Source organism: Bombus huntii, chromosome 13, assembly GCF_024542735.1.
Source record: "Bombus huntii isolate Logan2020A chromosome 13, iyBomHunt1.1, whole genome shotgun sequence".
Classification (NCBI taxonomy): Eukaryota; Metazoa; Arthropoda; class Insecta; order Hymenoptera; family Apidae; genus Bombus; species Bombus huntii.
This window is the reverse complement of record NC_066250.1, coordinates 991,617-1,009,105: the sequence shown is the minus strand read 5'-3', so window position 1 is coordinate 1,009,105 and position 17,489 is coordinate 991,617. Positions and strand designations below refer to the sequence as shown.

Here is a 17,489-nt window from a genome sequence, read left to right as displayed (position 1 = left end):
GAGCTAGGAGAGAAAAAGAAGGAGAACGAAAAAAAGAAGAGAGAGAGAGAGAGAGCGTGTTCCCGCGAGGAGGTACAGGCCGAGTGATCTCACTCGCAGGAGTTAGCCGGTCGGGACTAGGTTTGCGCAGGAGGAGAAGAGCGACACCGAGAGAGCATCGTGAGAGAGGGACCAAAAGGAGAGAGGAAGCTCGGTGAAAGAGAGAAAACGTGCCCCTTGTCGGGACAAGAGGGACAGAGACGCCGTTATAGGCTTGTAACCTGGTGGAGGGAGTGACTCGAGGCGTTAGCAGGACCGCGAGAGAGGAGGTAGAGGGAAAGGAGACAGAGAGTCGACCAAGAGAAGGAGCGGTGGGAATTTATAAGGATGTTCGCGATAATGCCGATGGAGACAGAGGGGCACGGCAGGGAGTTCGGCCGCCGGCAGAAGATGCGCGCCAAGTGCACGGTAGAGTTCGTCTGCAAGTACTGCCAGCGGCGCTTCACGAAGCCCTACAACCTCATGATCCACGAGCGCAGCCATAAGGACGACGTGACCTTCACCTGTGAGGTCTGCGGAAAGTCCTTCAAGCGACAGGATAACCTCAAGCAACACAGGTACATTTCGCCCGGAATATTCTTTTAAATATCTATGTACGTGCATACGTCTGTTATATGCCTCTATTATATATCCGTGTATATGTAGATACATATATAGAGACACGTATATACGTACATATGAACATTTTTTTTATCGAGTCTGTTCTAATTCGCCGCTCGGCGACGGGACTAATTCCGTGGTTGATTTTCGCGCTGACCAGACGTCCATCAGACCCAGGATCGCTATTTTTCGTCTCTGTACGGGTTAACAGTGCAGTAGTCTTTCTTATACTTTGTTTTCTGCTCTTTTTCTTCTTTTTCTTATGTTTTTTTTTTTTTGTTCGTTCGGTCCCGTGGTGATGTGGTTGATCGTGGATTGCCGTGTCGCGATAGCAAGTTGCATCGAGTGATGATTATGAATGAACTAGTGCGAGCTGAAAAGGTCGCGCACCGTGCCCGTGACACTGACAGACTCGACGAGCTCGTGGGCCATTTCGAGGAGAGATTGTGGTGAAGTTCGACGTGATCCTGGTGTCTGAAGACGAATTTCGTTGACGTGTTTCTCGACGTCTGGTGTCGATCGCGCGGTCACTTTCTCGGAGCTGGTCCCGAAAAACCGATCGCTACGGCTCGTTCGAAGATTGACAGTAGCTGAAAGACGTGTCTGTGCTCGATTCGTGTTCCGTCGCGAATGTTCTTGAACGTGAAGTGCGGTAACGTAAAGTTCGAACAGTGATAAATCGATATCTTTCGTGTCGGGCGTACTCGAATCGATGTTCTCGAATACCTTGATAAAATTCCGGCCAGAAAATGTTGAAATTTGTGTTTTAACATGAAAAATCGATATCTTTTTCGCGATGTTTGCGCCGATAGCCGTATAGCAGTGTTCGCGTTAAAAAATTTTTGTGGAAATATGACAAAGAGATAAGCGGAGTGATTTAACAAATATTTTCCGATTCCTTTCGTTAAACTGTTCGTCGTTTCGATGGTTTCTAACGCTAAAGTATTAACCTCGATACGTTGCAAAATTCAAGTGTCATGTGAAAGAAAAATTAACAGGCATAATCGTTTTTCGAAAATTTATCAGAAGAATCTTCGCGTTTCCGACAACTATAAACGTAGGTTCGGTGATAAAATTGTGATCTGAAGGAAAAGTTAAAACTCGCGAAAAAAAACTCAGCTACAGAAGTTGACGTTTCTGCCGAATCGTCTTAGCATAGTCAAACATTGTTATTCGTCGAATATTTTCTTTAAATACAGTCGTTAAATTCTTCTCGTACATTTGTTTCAAAATGTAAAACAAAAATCACGTTTCGGTAATAAAAGCAAGGCAATATTACCGAAGGAACTTTTTAAACGAAACATAAATTGCATTTCCACAAAGAAATAACGAATAAATTCAACGTTATAACGTTTCGAAGCGAGTCGTTTCCCGAAATTTCGATGGTAGTTCCGTTCCATTCGATTCTCAGTCCCGTTTAGTTGGTAAAATACGACGAAAGTGCATTCGTTCGAAACCTATCGATTTAAAACGAACTAGCCGCGCATATTGTGTATTGACCCAAGCGAGCAAGAACATAGGGACCACTTCGAAAACCGGTCGGGTCACCAGTAGGACCTTTTGTAAGACGAAAAAGTATAATCCAACGAAGACAGTACTTCATTTAGTGATTCATCCTGCTGGATGATTTCCCATCGACGATTCGTCAATCCTTTTCCTTTCCCATCATGACGGAACCATCGTCGTTTCAATGCGAAATCGCGTCGAGAAACTCGGTTGAGAATAATCGTCGTCGAACGAAGCACAGACACGTTCGTTCAAAATAAAAATATATTTTTCGTATTCGATAAAACGAGAAATATGATTAAGAATTTGACGTTTGAAACTTTCGCCGCACTTTCCATGCGAAAAGGTTTACCTCGTGAAATTTCGTAGTCCCGTTCTATGCGAATTTTTAAAAGTACGGTAAAATATCGAATATGGATAATTTTATGCAATATCCTGTGAAATAACAAAGTTTTTTCTATTTCAAGACGTATTATAACGTGTTTCGACGAGTGACGAGATATTTCGAGATAAATTTTGTTCGTCAATTAGATTTACGTGTTCTGGCACAACGAATTTCATTGTTTTAGCAAATATTCGCGAAAATAGCTAGCTTTTTACGATAAAACGTGAGAATTGAAAAGCGAAAGTTCGCTCGCTCCAGCCGGACGTAACTTCGCGACCCGTCGGTCGTCGACAATCGGCAATCAAATATGAATTGGCTATGAAACGTCAAACGAATATAAAATACACCCCTAATAATCGTAATTTTTTGCACACTGACAGCCAAATATTTCCGCCAATGCAAATTTCCATAAAATTTTGTATCGTTGATACGAAAAGCGGAAACTTCTTCGTTTATGAAATCGCACTTTCCATTTCAAGAAATATATACTTCGCGTGTTGTTAGATAACATTTTTCATTTTAGTTCCATCCTATAAACAATAAACAATTATATTTCTTGCAATTTCTCTAATTGCAAAGAAAATAAACGATTTTGTTAATACGAAGAAGAAAAGAATTTGAAATTTAAAATCGCTGGGAATTTTTAATCAAGTCCCCAAAATTACATGATTTACGTACAACTTTAATTTGACTGAAATTACCAGTATTTCAAGCAATTCTGAGAGACGAAACTTCTGTTATTCTTCTTGTTCGATATTAAACGTAGTAATTCGAATGCTCGAGCTAGCATAAAATGCATGATATATAAAGGTATAATTTAAACGAAAAAGTTACTGCTTTTACGGAAATACCATGGAGTTAATAAAAACGTCGATATCTCCGGCGGTTGACATCGCTTCATTAAAAACGAAATTTACTTATCAGGAACGAGAATGATTTGGCGTATCGTGTACCGGTCTCGCAACTTCGTAAATCACTTAACAATTAGTAGCAACCTCCGCTCTAACATAATGCAAAACTCTAAAAATTAATAGCTGGAGAAGGAACACAATGTATATAAAGGTATATGAAGAAAAGGATACATAAAATATTGTTCTAAAATATTTAAGAAGAGATATTTGGCATTCGTGCACGAAATAGTGAAAGGACGAAGAGCAGAGAAATCAACTTTTTAGAAAATCAGTTTGTATTAGAAAATCATTGATTGCTCGATTGATTTTGAACACAACGAGAAGAGAATACTTTTTTGATAATTCGGCTAATTGTCTTTGGATCTGAATTTCGTCGACGATCGAGCGAACCGGGTCATTTTCACGCGTGACCTTTTCGCGGCATATTGGCCTTGCGTAGTGGTAACGTGTCACCTTCACCGTGGTAATTTCGCGTAGGAAAACGAAGAAGGTAGAGAGGGAATCCGCGTAGATCCGCGAAGTTCACGTCCTTCCTCCCATGACGCCGTCTTGGCACTTTGAAGATCAGTCTGACCCATAAATCAGTCTGAAATAATGCTGCCTCCGCATGGAACGTGCGAGCCAGCGAGCGTGCGCACGCACGTTCGAACGAGCGAGCGATAAAATAAATCTTCGATACTGGTGGATACTAATGGATACCTTGTATGTAACGGCGGTGGTCTTGTTTTCTGTTCTGTTGTAGATGTGGGTGGCGGTGAGCGGGAGCTCTGAACCTCCTGCACCTTGACACACACACAATGTACACGCAACAACAACAATATCAACATGATCAACAAAAAGAAATTCTAACAACTCAACAACAGCCCATAACAACAAAAAGTTGCAATCCACGTTCTTCTCTATCGTTTGACATTTATATATACTTAAATAGTCTTCCCCTCTTGTTTCTATTATCTTTTTATTTCTTTTTTATCGTACTCGTCACTCAAAATTTGCCGCGTTATGTCCCTGTCGCAATCGCGAGAACAACGCACGATCATCCATTCCGTGCATTGCTACCGCCACCACGAGATAAAGAAAAAAGAACAAGGAAGGATATAACACACCCAGCATGCTATAAAAGATCTACACTTCTATCAACGCTATCCACCTTTTTCGATATTCTTCCGCTGTTTCCGCTACGATCGACGATCCACGATCGCATTTATCGCCTTCTAATTTCTACTGATACTAACACGAGCGCGCACAACAGCCCCCCTCGCTAATCGCGAAGCGGCGGAATTTGATTTGCTAATTAGGAGAAGAAAAAAAGTGAGGGAGAGGGAGAGGAAGCAGACAACTTCTTGAAGAGAATTTTCCTCATCTTCCGATTTCGACCATCTTTGTTCCAGGAGCATACACTCTGTTCCCTACAAGGGCTCCAACGGCTACTCAAATGGCTATTCGAATGGCTACTCTAGGTACTAGAAGCCATCCGGCCAACTAATATCCTAAATCTTCTCCCGTAGAGACGCGTTTCTCTCTGTTTCTGATTAGGCTAGTTTCATGCCGCCTGGTCGTGGTTCAACAAATATTTTTTGGAATTTCGACGAAGCCTGTACGTATGTACATAAACGTACGACGATGGAATTTTCTACATACGAGCGTGCAAATGAAATGTAGAAACGGAATAACGTGTCGGCCGTTCTGTTCAGAAAGAATTAGTTTCTAGATAGTAATTTTAAATGACGATCGAACACAGGAACGTCTCTTCAATTGGAAATCTTGCTTTACATCGAGTCGATCGTGAATTATGTTGAATTATTCTTCTTCCAGTTCTATTCAAAAATTAAGAAACGAAAGAAAAATCAGTAGAAAGAACGAGATCTGAACTCGGTAAATGTTCAGACACCATGCGTTGGAAAGAAATGAAAGGAGAACGAGCGTGACACGAAAAACGATAGAAAAAAAGCTCTCGACAACGATCCAACGATGAAAATAAAAATCCACGTCGAAATTCCGAGAATCTTTTGACCCGATCACGCGTCCATTCTTCTCGTTGTCCGTCTGTCGGTATTCCGAGTCGATCGATTAATTAATCAACTCGAAAAGACGCAGCGCGTCAGCCTACTGAGTCGCAAGGGAAACAGTTCCGTAATTACTGATCGTCTCCTCGCCTGTCTTACGAACCTCGCTTCTCGCTCCTTCATTCCGCTTCTCCGATTATTCTTTTTTTTTTTTTATTTTTTTTATTTTTTTATTTTTTTCGCTTCTGCCACTTTCCCGTATTCCGAGCCTAGACACCTAGACGCCAGCCACAGCAAGTCATCGAGACTTTTCATCGCGACAAAAGACATGGAGAGACAGAAACAAAACAAGAAGAATCACGTCAATGGTGTCAACCGTGTTAGAATTTCATCGGCACGAGGCTCCCGAGGATTCCATGCAAAATCAAATTAATCGAATCGTTGAATTCACACCAAGACGAGAGCTGGAGGTTAGAATACCGAAGATCTGATCACGACACGTTTCACATTCGTTAAACGGATCTCTATGATCTTTCGAGAGTATTTCAAGCATTCCTCGATCGAAATTTCTCGACAATTCGAAGAACGTGCGAGATAACAAACGAAATCGTTCTACTTGAACGTGTTTAACGAATGTCCGCCGATGAAGGATAGTCAGGAGTTGCATAAGATCGTGGAAAGGCAGACAGGGAAATCTAACTTCGTTATCAGCGACACGTTCGAAGAACACGAAGTATATGCCCAACCAGTTTTCGTTATCTCGAAAAATCTACTCGCCCGTGGTTCCTGCTTTCTCCCGACCGAGCTAAGTAACATCTTAATCATGGAAAGCAAAGCCGCCGTAATTCAGTTCGAGCATCCATGGGAACAGAGCAACGAGGCCAAGGTCGTACGAAGAAAATCATCGCACGCTTTCGTCCGTAAGATCGAAATTTCATCGCTTGCCATTCTCGCCTTACCAAATTCGAAACTTTCGATCGGAAACTATTAAAGGAACTGTAACACGCACGAGAATCTTTGGAAAGGTGGTCAGAAATAAATTAAAAGATCAGATTGATTAATCGCACGAAAGAAATGCCCGTCGAGGGCCACGAATCCGGCGAACAAAGCATCGAAAAATTTGAATTTCAATATCAAAGGGGTCTCGGAATCGCCGATTGGGATTCACGTTGGCCCGGAAGCGGCTAATTTGAATTGGAAGATCCGCTCGTTTCACGAGCAGGTGGCAACAAGCGGAGAAAAAAGGAAGGCTCCGTGTCAACAGTGTTACACGAGGACCTCGGGCTAGAGTTCCAAATTAGGCCGCGTAATAACCCGCTTCAAAGATGCTGCTGAGGACCGGATGCTACCGTGGGACCACGCCCAAGCCTGGAGCGACGCGTTCTTCGCCCGACATCAACATCTGGCCATCAGGATCACAGCCGAGTCGTCTCGAGGGCTCGGTTCCGCGTGATTCAACGCGATCCAACGGGAAGAATCGAATCAAGATATCTCGGTGGTCCCATAGCGTACCAAGGCGAACCGAAATCGCGAGCGAAGCAACGTCTAGCCGGAGACGCGACCAGACGACCTTGGAAATGTGAAACAAGGCGAGTCCGCTGACGCAGATAGCAGTCAGCTGGAATCGGTTTCCAGTGGATGAACCGTCGACTCTGCAAGTGTCTCTTCGATTTCGCGCGGATACGAAACCTCGGCCGTTCGATCGAGAACGGCGTGATCGATTGCTATCGAGCGTTTCCTAGACTGGACGGCCGTTGGCGCGACCGTATCGTTCTTTCGTCTTCGTAACCTTTCTCGTGGCTTCGTTGCTGAACATCGGCGTTGGGAAAAGCGTTGGGAGAAAACGGAAACCGGTCAGGCACGTTCGAATCCATTGAAGATGTCATTGGTAATTTTTGGTCTCAAGGTCTTATTCTTGGCTTTCTACTGCAAGGATATTTTTCTATTAATTTCAAGATTAGTTTTCGACGAAGATCGTGTGCTTGTCGAATGGACGAAAAAGAAATATCAAAGGTACAAAATTCAGGACAATCATCAGTCATCTTACAATGTATTTAACCAGACCGCCATAGACGAAGAAACAACTATTTCTTTTTTCCGTCACCGGACGTTCGATCAAAATATAATTACTTTGCGTAAAATTTAAATTTCATACTTCCCTGAAAGGATGATGTATTACACGCGACTCGAGCTGCACAGCTGCCTTTTACTTTTTTTTCTCTTTCTTCTTAGGGATACATTCTGACACGGTCGCGTGTCGGTCGCGATCGACAAATTTCCGGGACTAGTTTTAACGCGTCCACATTCTAAATTAAACACTTACACACGGCGTGGATGAGAAGTAAAAATAATTATTTGAACGACTCCGACTTTCGTAAGCTGCGACGTCTCGAGGGTGCTCGAGATGGATCGATCGGTCAATTGTTCGTCAGCGTCGAAAGTCTGCGGCGATCACATCGACAGAAAGCTATAAAAAACTTGACTCGATCCCTTGAGATATCGAAATTGTATTAAATTCGACTGTCATCCTCTCGGGAGACCTGTTTCTCCGGAACGGAACGGAAGTTAGGGAAAGAAAAGGAACGAAGTTGGAAAAAAAAGGAAAGAAAGCAAAGTCGCGCTTTGTATATACCTTGAAAATGACAATTTATCGCTATATTTTCTAATATTGTATCGTATTACGAACAACGCGATTATCACGTGCGTATTATTATTATTATTATTATTATTATTATTATTATTATTATTATTATTATATAATTATTAATTATTGGACGAACGTTATGGAAGAAAACTAAAAAAATGAATAGTCGTTAGTCAATGCGCATCGTAGCCAATCGATAGGCCTCTCGATCCCCGTAGAAGCTGTATTCACGTTTTTACCGATTAATAGAAGTGATAATAATGTTATTATTATATTTTATATTATATATTATTATATATTATATTATAATTATTATAATTATATATTGTAACGTGTATCTATATCTATATTCCTGTATCGCTAGCTTTACAAGTGAACCGAGGCGCACGGTCAGCCCGGTGACAATGTGAAAAACAGACAGAACGTATGTGTGCGTGAAAGAGTGTGAGAAAACGTATGAGAGCTAGAGAGAGAGAGCGAGAGGTGATTCTGTTGCTTTTCTCTCGAAGAGAGATAAGACGACACGAGTATGCGTGACACCTCTCCGTGTGCTTTCGGGGAATCGCATTGTACTTGTGGGCACGTCCCACCCTACCGGCCTACCAATAAATTTTGCCAAGTCGTAAAACGCTGTTCCGCACTTTTTTCTTCTTTTTTCTCTCTTTTTTTTTGCCTTTATTTCCTTCTTCTCCTTCTTCTTCTTCTTCTTCTTCTGTGCGGGCCGCGCGAGCGCGAGCGAGCACATTTTCACGAAATCCGCCGTCCCATCGTTTTTTCCATGGCCGACGAGTCCAGCCGATGAAAGTTATCGGATGACCATGTTCATCCCGATGCCTCGCATCTCTGCTCGAACCGAGGCTGATTTGTTGTCCGTTTAATTGAATTATTTTAATGGGCCCCTCAGGGTCTTTTGATGGACGACTTCGACCCAGCAGCCTCCACCTCCGCTTCCTTTCTTTCTCTCTTCCGTTTCGATCTGTTCGAGGGTTTTGACGGTGATCTATGCATCGCTACGCAGCCCAGGTCGCGTTTCTTTCTTGCTGGGACGAGTCGAATAGGAAGGATTTTGCGAAGGTGTACAACACTCTGACGGATCGTAGGTAGGTAGGTCTCGACTATCTACAACTTCTCTTTGTTTCAAGGAAGAGAAATTATAGCTGACTACAACTTCGTGCTTTGGTTGTTTAGTTCTAGCGCTACGACGTTGTAACGACGAAATTCAATGTCGGAGATAAATAAAACTATATTGATAAAACACCGAATCAAAGTACGATAGTAATAAGAAAAAAAGAAGGAAAAGATAAAAATAAGGTCTATAATAGCGAAGTGAAAAGCAGGAAAGACAGGACGATGCTTTCAACGTCAGAACCTCGCACAATTTAGCCAAGGAAGCTGTTCGAAATCACGGGGCAACGACGATAATGTTCGAACAGTGAAATATCAACACGTCGGGACGGGCGATTTAAATGGAAACGCAGGGTCATTTAAAGTCGTCTCTGATTGTCCCGTTCTCGAGATCGTGGTATATTTAAAACGAGTTTCTGATGAGTCGTAGCCAGGCATCGCTTCGGAATGGTCGTCACGCGAATCGTAACAAGCGAGAAGAAACGAACGAGGCGAGAAAAGGAGAAAAGGATAAGCAGAGTATTCGTGATCGAGACAGGCCTCCCGCAGGCGTGAAATAGCCGAGTGTTTGCACGAAATTATCATTCCTGTCACAATACGTCGTCCGTAGAGAAACAGTACGTCTTGACTCAATTAGCTTTACCGGATTCGAAAAAGAGACGTATCAGCGACCGGAAGAGGCTCTTGGGCGGGCGAACGGTTAGAGGGGGCAGGAGGGATCGGCAAACATTGAAACATTAGCTATGCTCCGCTCGAATACGTTTCTGCCTTTTTAAACGTATTTCTTCCTGGTACACGTTTCACGATGAGTTTCTTAAGCACATTTTTACAGCTTCGTTTTTACCTCGTTTTTACCTCGTTTTTACCTCGGTTTTACCTCGTTTTAAACGCGTATAGTCGTTAAATTTACCTCGAACAACGTGATACTTTATACCGGCGATATGGAATTTTGCGCATTAAAACGTACAACACCTGGGAGATCTATCGGAAGGACGACAATGTACTCGTATATCCTGCAGTTATCGATCGATCGAGGAAGAAGGAGAGGTAGGTGCATTCAACAGGATATGTACACGGTATCATTTAATATTCGATTTTTTCACAATGCCTGCGACCTTGTACGAAACACATCGGAGATCCATTGAACAGGCAGCGTGATAAAATTCGAATCAGATGGTCGTAAAGTATGAAATACGTGTAAAACGTATCGCTTTCACTTGGTCAGCGAGACTTTGATTTTTCTATAGAACGTCCGTGGTTCGTGCAGAATTTTGCGATTGTGCAACAGGCTTTAAGCCTGATCGGAGAGGCGCACGGCGCGGGCGTACAAGATTGCAGACGGTGCATCCTGTTCGCTTTATGCTTCTGCTGGAAGCTGCTCTCACCTCCTGGGGCAAAAGTCGTGAGCTGAATGTCACGGTGATTGAATACGACCCGTTGATGCGCGCTTTCCGAGACGAGCGTTACACGCCTCTCCACCTCCGCGTCCATCTCCGTGTCTCCCGTCTTACCTGGATTTAGGAATATTTTTACAATGTCTACAGCCCCATTTTTGTCCAGGTTTCCTCTTTTACCTCCACGTAACATGCGCCTCTGAATAATTTATCAGCCGAAACATTACTGCTAAGTATCCTCTTCCTCCTCCTCTTCCATCTTCGAGGCACCGAGTCCGTGTTTTACGACCACTTTACGGCCACTTTGTACTTTTGCCTCGCGATCGGTGATCCACGCTCTGCCCGAGGTAAATACGCGAACCGTTTCTTCCAACGAAATTGAATTAAACGTCGAACGATTCCCTAAAGGCGTTTAGGTTTCCGGTTAGGAAGCAACGTTTAAATGGCGTTGGTTATCTAGATACCGAATGTTAGAAAATACAGGAACCGTTCAAAAATCGTTGACACCAGAACCAACGAGAATACTAATTTTCCATTCCAAAAACTAAATGAAGCGCACAACGCGTTAGACACGTGGAACGGCGGATTAGGCAGATTTATCGGCATCCCCTTAACCTCGAACGATTGGCACACGATGGCCAGCGTTAATTCGACTCGCGTAAGTCCGTTGCCATGGCACGAGAGCGTTTCCACATACTTAAGAACAAGTTATGAGCATGTGCGAAGTGGTAAGGTAGCGGGCAGAAGCTTCCCATGCAGCTCTCACCTCCGCGGGCGGAAAGTGAACTTCGCGTTGCAGCCGACGTGACCGCGATCCGTTTTGGGGGGAAAGGTCGGTGAAAAACGACTCGACGATCGCTACTATAATAGCACCAATGCCACGAGCCGCTTTCACTCCGCCAGAGACGCAGTTTCTTCGAACGCGGAAACGTTAGTGCGACGCGGCTGACCTTGCGTGCTCGAAGTTCGCAAGGTTCGTCGTTCAGGCCTCGTAAATTGATTATCGACTCACTGTGTCCACTTTGGAGAACGATCGTTACTTCTTTCTTTGAGTTGCAAATATCGTGACTCTCTTTGAAATGCACCTGTACCAACACGAACATATTCCGAGTTTTGCATTTGAAACCTTTGGTAAGTGAGATACGAACGCATTAGTACGGCGGAACTTTCTAATGGAAAATTTGAGGGGAAATGGAAAGAAATTATTACGTCTTTATCCCTATCGCGAGATAGTCGAAAGTGAACGATTTTCTCTCGTACAGAAGCAAAGTTATTCGACCATTGGAACAGCGTGTGCCACGAATCTAGCTCGAATAATCAAAGTTTTATCGGTATCGAGAACGCGAGCACTACGATATCTCCCATTTGTTTCTGAATGATCTCTTCCGCGATCACGATTTGTCAGAAACGAAACCGAACGAGACTACGATGCCAGAAATCCGAGTAATCCGAGAAATAGCTCGTCAATCCCTTCATCGAACATAACCACCGCGTTTACTCGGTAATCGTAGGTCGTTAACAGCAAAAACGAACAGGTCTACGCCGACTCGGAACAGCAGGTATTAATGGAATACGGTAGGTCGTAGTTTCACGCAATCGGGGCTACCCGTGTAACGCTTGGTTATTAAATATAAACGTCAAGACAGCAGGGCATCAATATTGCAGGGGAATCAGCTAAGAGAGGAAAAGAGAGAGAAAGGAAAAGAAAGAGAGACGAGTTACGTGAGAAAGCGAGCGTCGTTTTGTAGTAGCAAAAGGTGAACGCTTAACTGCTCTAAAGGTTATTACTACAGTACCATCGTCGCGTCAAAGAAACGGTGAGAGGGAAGAAGGACGGAAAGAAAAGCAGCACTGTAGTTTCTGTTTGTCTTGACCGCACGCGAGGGTTGCGGCTAATCATATTACGTGTCCAAGATCCTATCGATTTGAAAATCGTCCGACACGATCAATGCCGCTCGATATAATTGCCTCGTATCCAACGATTACGCGATGTACTTCGTTAATTACTTTATTAAGCCAGGAGTATAGATTATCGCGGATAAAACAGGATTGTGGGAATTGCATAGATTACTTAGAGGTAAGAGAATGGATATCGTGACTTATTCTGTCGGAGATTTGTATTACGCGTTATAAATGTATTAATTAACACGTTTCCTTGTGGATCCGTTAGCGAATATTTCGATATGGACGGCATATATTTTTAATGAAATTAAACGTTCACCAGATGGGCTAATCAAAAACGGCGATTAGTAACACCTACACCGAACCTTTCTCCGAGTATCTGTAACAACGCGTAAGCTCTCGCTAGCACGTAGCGCGTATATTAATCAACGAAAATCGAAATAAACGACAACGCCAACAGCCGTTTTCTGCGTAGAATCGTTCGTCCGGTACGCATTTCATGTGCCATCAAATTGAACGATAGCTCGAATGCCACAGTCGAGGGTGCAACGAACTCGGATTTTCAACTTCTAGAAAGACATAACTTTTGAAACGTGATGGTATTCAGGGGAGAACGAACGAACGAACGAACCGAGGGCCAAGGAAAAAAAATCCAAATAGGATTATAGAAAGGGAGAAGAAAGAGAGAGGCAACCGTGGGTGTGGATACCGTCTTAAATAGTGCCAGAAGGCAGAGTACTTAAAGGTTACTACCGCATCATCGTCACGTCAAACTAACAGGGAGATTAATACCCCATAGTTGAACGCCAGTTACATTGCCCGTTACACCACGGCTGTGTTATTAATAATCACAATTGATGTGAACCGTATTATTAATGATCGCAATGATAATAGTGCAACGTATGACACGCGATCAATTATCAATTACAATTATGGTTATACGGATTCAAACTGCCTTATTGTGATCAACAACAGGAATACTTTCCTTTGAAATTTTATTAATCGCGATTAAATTAGCCTTATACGTGAAACGATATGTAATATAATCGCGGAACGTTGTACACGAACGTGACCGCTTGTGTATATACGAATGGAATGAAATATAATTATGGAAAGTAATAGTTGTCGTCTCGATACAGCTGTTTGATCGATGGTTGATTTCTATAATATCGATTACGATGAAGGGTAATTAATATTCTTGAATAAAAGCCATTTATGACAGAGTCACTTAGCGAAGGATTCATACACGTATGGGTAAAAGTACGATACGTTATGTCGTATATTGTATATTAATGTTGTGTTGTATATTAAAATCGAGCGATCAACTGATTTTCTTTCATATTAGATATAATTGTTTTAAACATAACGTTTTGACTTTTCTCCGTTTCTCGTTCAATCCTAGAACTCGATCCGTTCGATCGTAAAACACTTTACAAGTTTTTACGTTTTCTTTTACCTCGATACCTTACGATAAATAACGAGAAGAAAATTACAAGTGTAATAATTCGCTACTGACATCAGAACGGTATTATTTATAATTGTTAATTATCTAAGTAAACGTACGTTTCGCGAAATTGCTTTCGTGACTAATTACAGAGCCCCTTTTACGAAAGCAGCGGCAATATTTTCCATCCACGCCGCGTGGAATTGTAAAAATGACCGCAACTCTTGCAGCAACGTTTGCGTTTGTGATTAATTCCCGCCTGAGCCACCTATTAATAACGAAACAGGTGATTGTATACACAAATACAGAAACTGGTAGCTCTACCTTGACGAACGAATTAATTATTCGATCTATGAAATTAATCGCCACAACTACCAAGTGTAAAAAACTGATCCGTGATTAAAGGAGCATGGGAAAGGTAACGAGTTAAGGGGAAATTAATGAAATATTATTTATTTACCGGTCGCATGTATTCTACGCGCTGATTCTTGTTCTCAACAAATGGCTAGTTACGGCGATAGAAAATTGAATCTAATTAATCAGGATAACCTAAATAATAGGATTTACTTACGCCAACTGTTTCAAATAAAAGTGAAATCTTTATATCCTCGACTATAATATCAGAAAAAGCAAACGCTTAATTAACTAGATATTACATTTCTTAACCTATTGCATCCGAGAACCAATCAACATTATCACGGACAAGCTGTGTACCACAGTATCCGTTTGCGGCTGTGAAAGTTATTTAATTAAATCCTTCATTTGCATGAACCGATTACAATAGAAATCGAGCCTGACAGCGTGAACGCAACAGTAAAATATCTCTTTTTCCTCGTGCAGGTGTTCTGCATCTGTTAAGCAATCGCGGAAAGCGTTCCTTGTCAATTAGACAGACCATAATATCAGTATTTCTCGTTAGAAGTCTACGGAGTTAATTCGCGTGAGAACGTACTATTAATAATGAGTCTGGTAGCTGCGCCTCGTTAAGTGGAGTTAATAGCTAAATCAACCTGCAAATCAAGAAACGATCCGAACGGTCGAAAGGTAACTGAAAACAGAACTAGCTGGATATGGATGCTGTAGGAATCGCTTTGGACGCCAACATGCAGGAAGAAACGTGTAAAGGTTACGGTTGCATAGTTAATTAATTTAGGCAACGTTTCGTCCACTGTTGCAATGGCAATTGTCACTCAGATAATAGCCTCGTCACGAACTTTCAATGAAGATATCGCGTTCCTCGATATTATACTGCACGGCATTCGCTCGAAATGAAAACGACTTGTAGTAAAATATTTTGTTTCTGCTTGCGTACAAGTTTTCCTATGTAACGATTCTGTGTACGTACATTGCACGCAGATAACTTTTTAAAGCAATTTAAGAGATAGGAATAAATCCAGATTTATGTGACTAGTCGACACGAACTATTATTTTGGAAAGTAAACACCAGTGGGCGAAAGTGAAAGCGAAGTTTTGATGGCTTGTGCTGAAAGAATGCGAAAAATTCCCTCCTACTAACAGCATCCACTGCATGTACCCATAATCCTAATCTGCGTGAGAACAGGCCATTAAGAAGAAACACGGTAGTCTTATTTTACCAGACAAAATTAATGGTTGAATTAACCTGTAAGTCACGAATAAACATACGCGTAAAAATGGCAAATATGCGATATTTAATTAAATCTTGTTCATTAATTTACGATTATGACGTCTTGCTGTTGACAAGAATTATAATATAGGTACGTGTAAGTCAGCATTATGGAAATATCAAATTCTTTTTTATATTTATTATTAAAAAATGTCCTATGAGCCAGCTGCGTTATCTTTCCAAGATCAAATTTAACAAATCCTCCTAAGCGTAATCAAATCTTATTATTTCCTTTCTTATTACAACCACGGGCAAATTTCTCTCGAACCGAGTATCCTTCCTCTTGTCGCATCCACCCAACTACCCAATAAACCTAGAAATCCATAAACGAAGAAGATCCAGGTCGATGAATGAGAAAGGAAGGAATGGAAGAGCCGTGGGTGCGGATATCAGGTCGAAGAGTAGCAGAAGGAGAAGTAACCTAAAGGTTACTACCGCATCATCGCCACGTCAAACTACCAGCTAGATTAGTCCCCCTTGGGCGAACACGAGGTATGTTTTGCTCGACCGCGTCTCCGTCTCTGTCAGGCTTGCTCTCGGTACACGACGTAGTAACTGACTACATCGCCAGCCGGTAGGTTGGTAGGTAGGTAGGTCGGTTGGTCGCTCGGTAAGTATATTAAACGATCCAGTCCCCCCCGCCTGCCCCCCTTCTGCAAGTCTCTTTCTCGATCTCTGGCCTCTCTTTCTCCCTCGGTGCACCGCGAGTCGCCGCTTCTAGGATCTGTGGGAGCGCCTTTCACCTAATTGTTGGCACAATATGTGAAGACCGAGCCACCACGGTTCCCATCGACTTCTGGAGATGATTCCCCGGCTCGTGGCGCCTGGGTTAGGTTTACCGCAGAGGTCGATCATAGAAAACCGGCGATATCGCAAGATTTTTTTCAGGCTGATACGAGCATCGTGCTAATTAAGGGAGACAGGCGTAGGGAGCTGTTGGGAAGATAGACGATCCGACTGGAAAGCGCGAGACTCGTCAGCTCTTACGGTGATACGTAGAAGCGTTCTTGATACAAGCGAGTGGATGAAACGTATACCGCCGACTAAAGCGTAAAGTTTGTGCCAAAGGGATCGAAATGAAAAAAGTTTGAACCGCGTTATAAAATTTCTATGAAAAATTCGTTCTCTCTCGTTCGAAATAATGAAATCACGAAGCAAAGAAAAAGAGTTGGAGTTAAAAATCGTTTAATGATACAGAGGGTACAGATCTTGATAGAATTCAAGTATGAATGCACTCTAATGTTAATTTAATTATTATCTCGATATGTAATTTCCTGCTATCAATCAAACGCGGTGAACAGAACGAAGCAAACGGCACAGAGAATTTGCAAAATCTTTTAACTACATAGTAAAGTGCACGCGTGAAAAATCTATATTATTCAAACAGCATAACTCGGTAATAAATTAAACCGAATCGGTATAGAGAGTAAAAAGGAATTAAACGGATTAAAAAATTGACTATAATTAATAATTGTGAGCTATCAATTTATCCAGCTGCCAAGAACGAACAGCATTTGAGATTTGTACGATTCTACGTTCCAGGTTTTCTCCACCTTCGCGTTGTTGGTACATCGTTTCGTGATACTGTTTCAAACACACGCTATAATCACTGTATCCGTACCTATGCTGCGTTGTAAACGTTACTCTATGATGCAGTTAAAATTACATAGTATAGTATTGCAGCACGCATACGTAATTGCGTTCCACTTACTTCTTTTTCCCTAAGGAAGAAGATCTTTCGTAAAAATTACAAGCTCGTCGATAACCACGTCCAATCGCCTGCATTCTGCCACTCGCATCGTTTCTCGTTTCAACTTCTCAATTCATAAACCTCACGCGCCGCCGTTAAGCATCGTCACCTCGGAATGGAACGAAGCGGACGGGAAAC

The 17,489-nt window shown here is 42.3% G+C and overlaps 1 protein-coding gene across 2 annotated transcripts; it reads left to right on the top strand.

The window, feature by feature from the left end:
- On the top strand, positions 1-5,677 carry LOC126872353 (protein drumstick). Of its 2 annotated transcripts, none has more exons than XM_050632208.1 (2): positions 1-596; positions 4,833-5,677. In XM_050632208.1, the coding sequence occupies exons 1-2, from the start codon at positions 367-369 to the stop codon at positions 4,906-4,908; spliced, it is 306 nt and encodes a 101-aa protein (XP_050488165.1). In that variant the 5' UTR covers positions 1-366; the 3' UTR covers positions 4,909-5,677. The 2 variants fall into 2 exon arrangements, with proteins under 2 accessions (XP_050488165.1, XP_050488164.1); XM_050632207.1 differs by having other exon boundaries at positions 4,184-5,677.
- Positions 5,678-17,489: the final 11,812 nt, after the last annotated feature.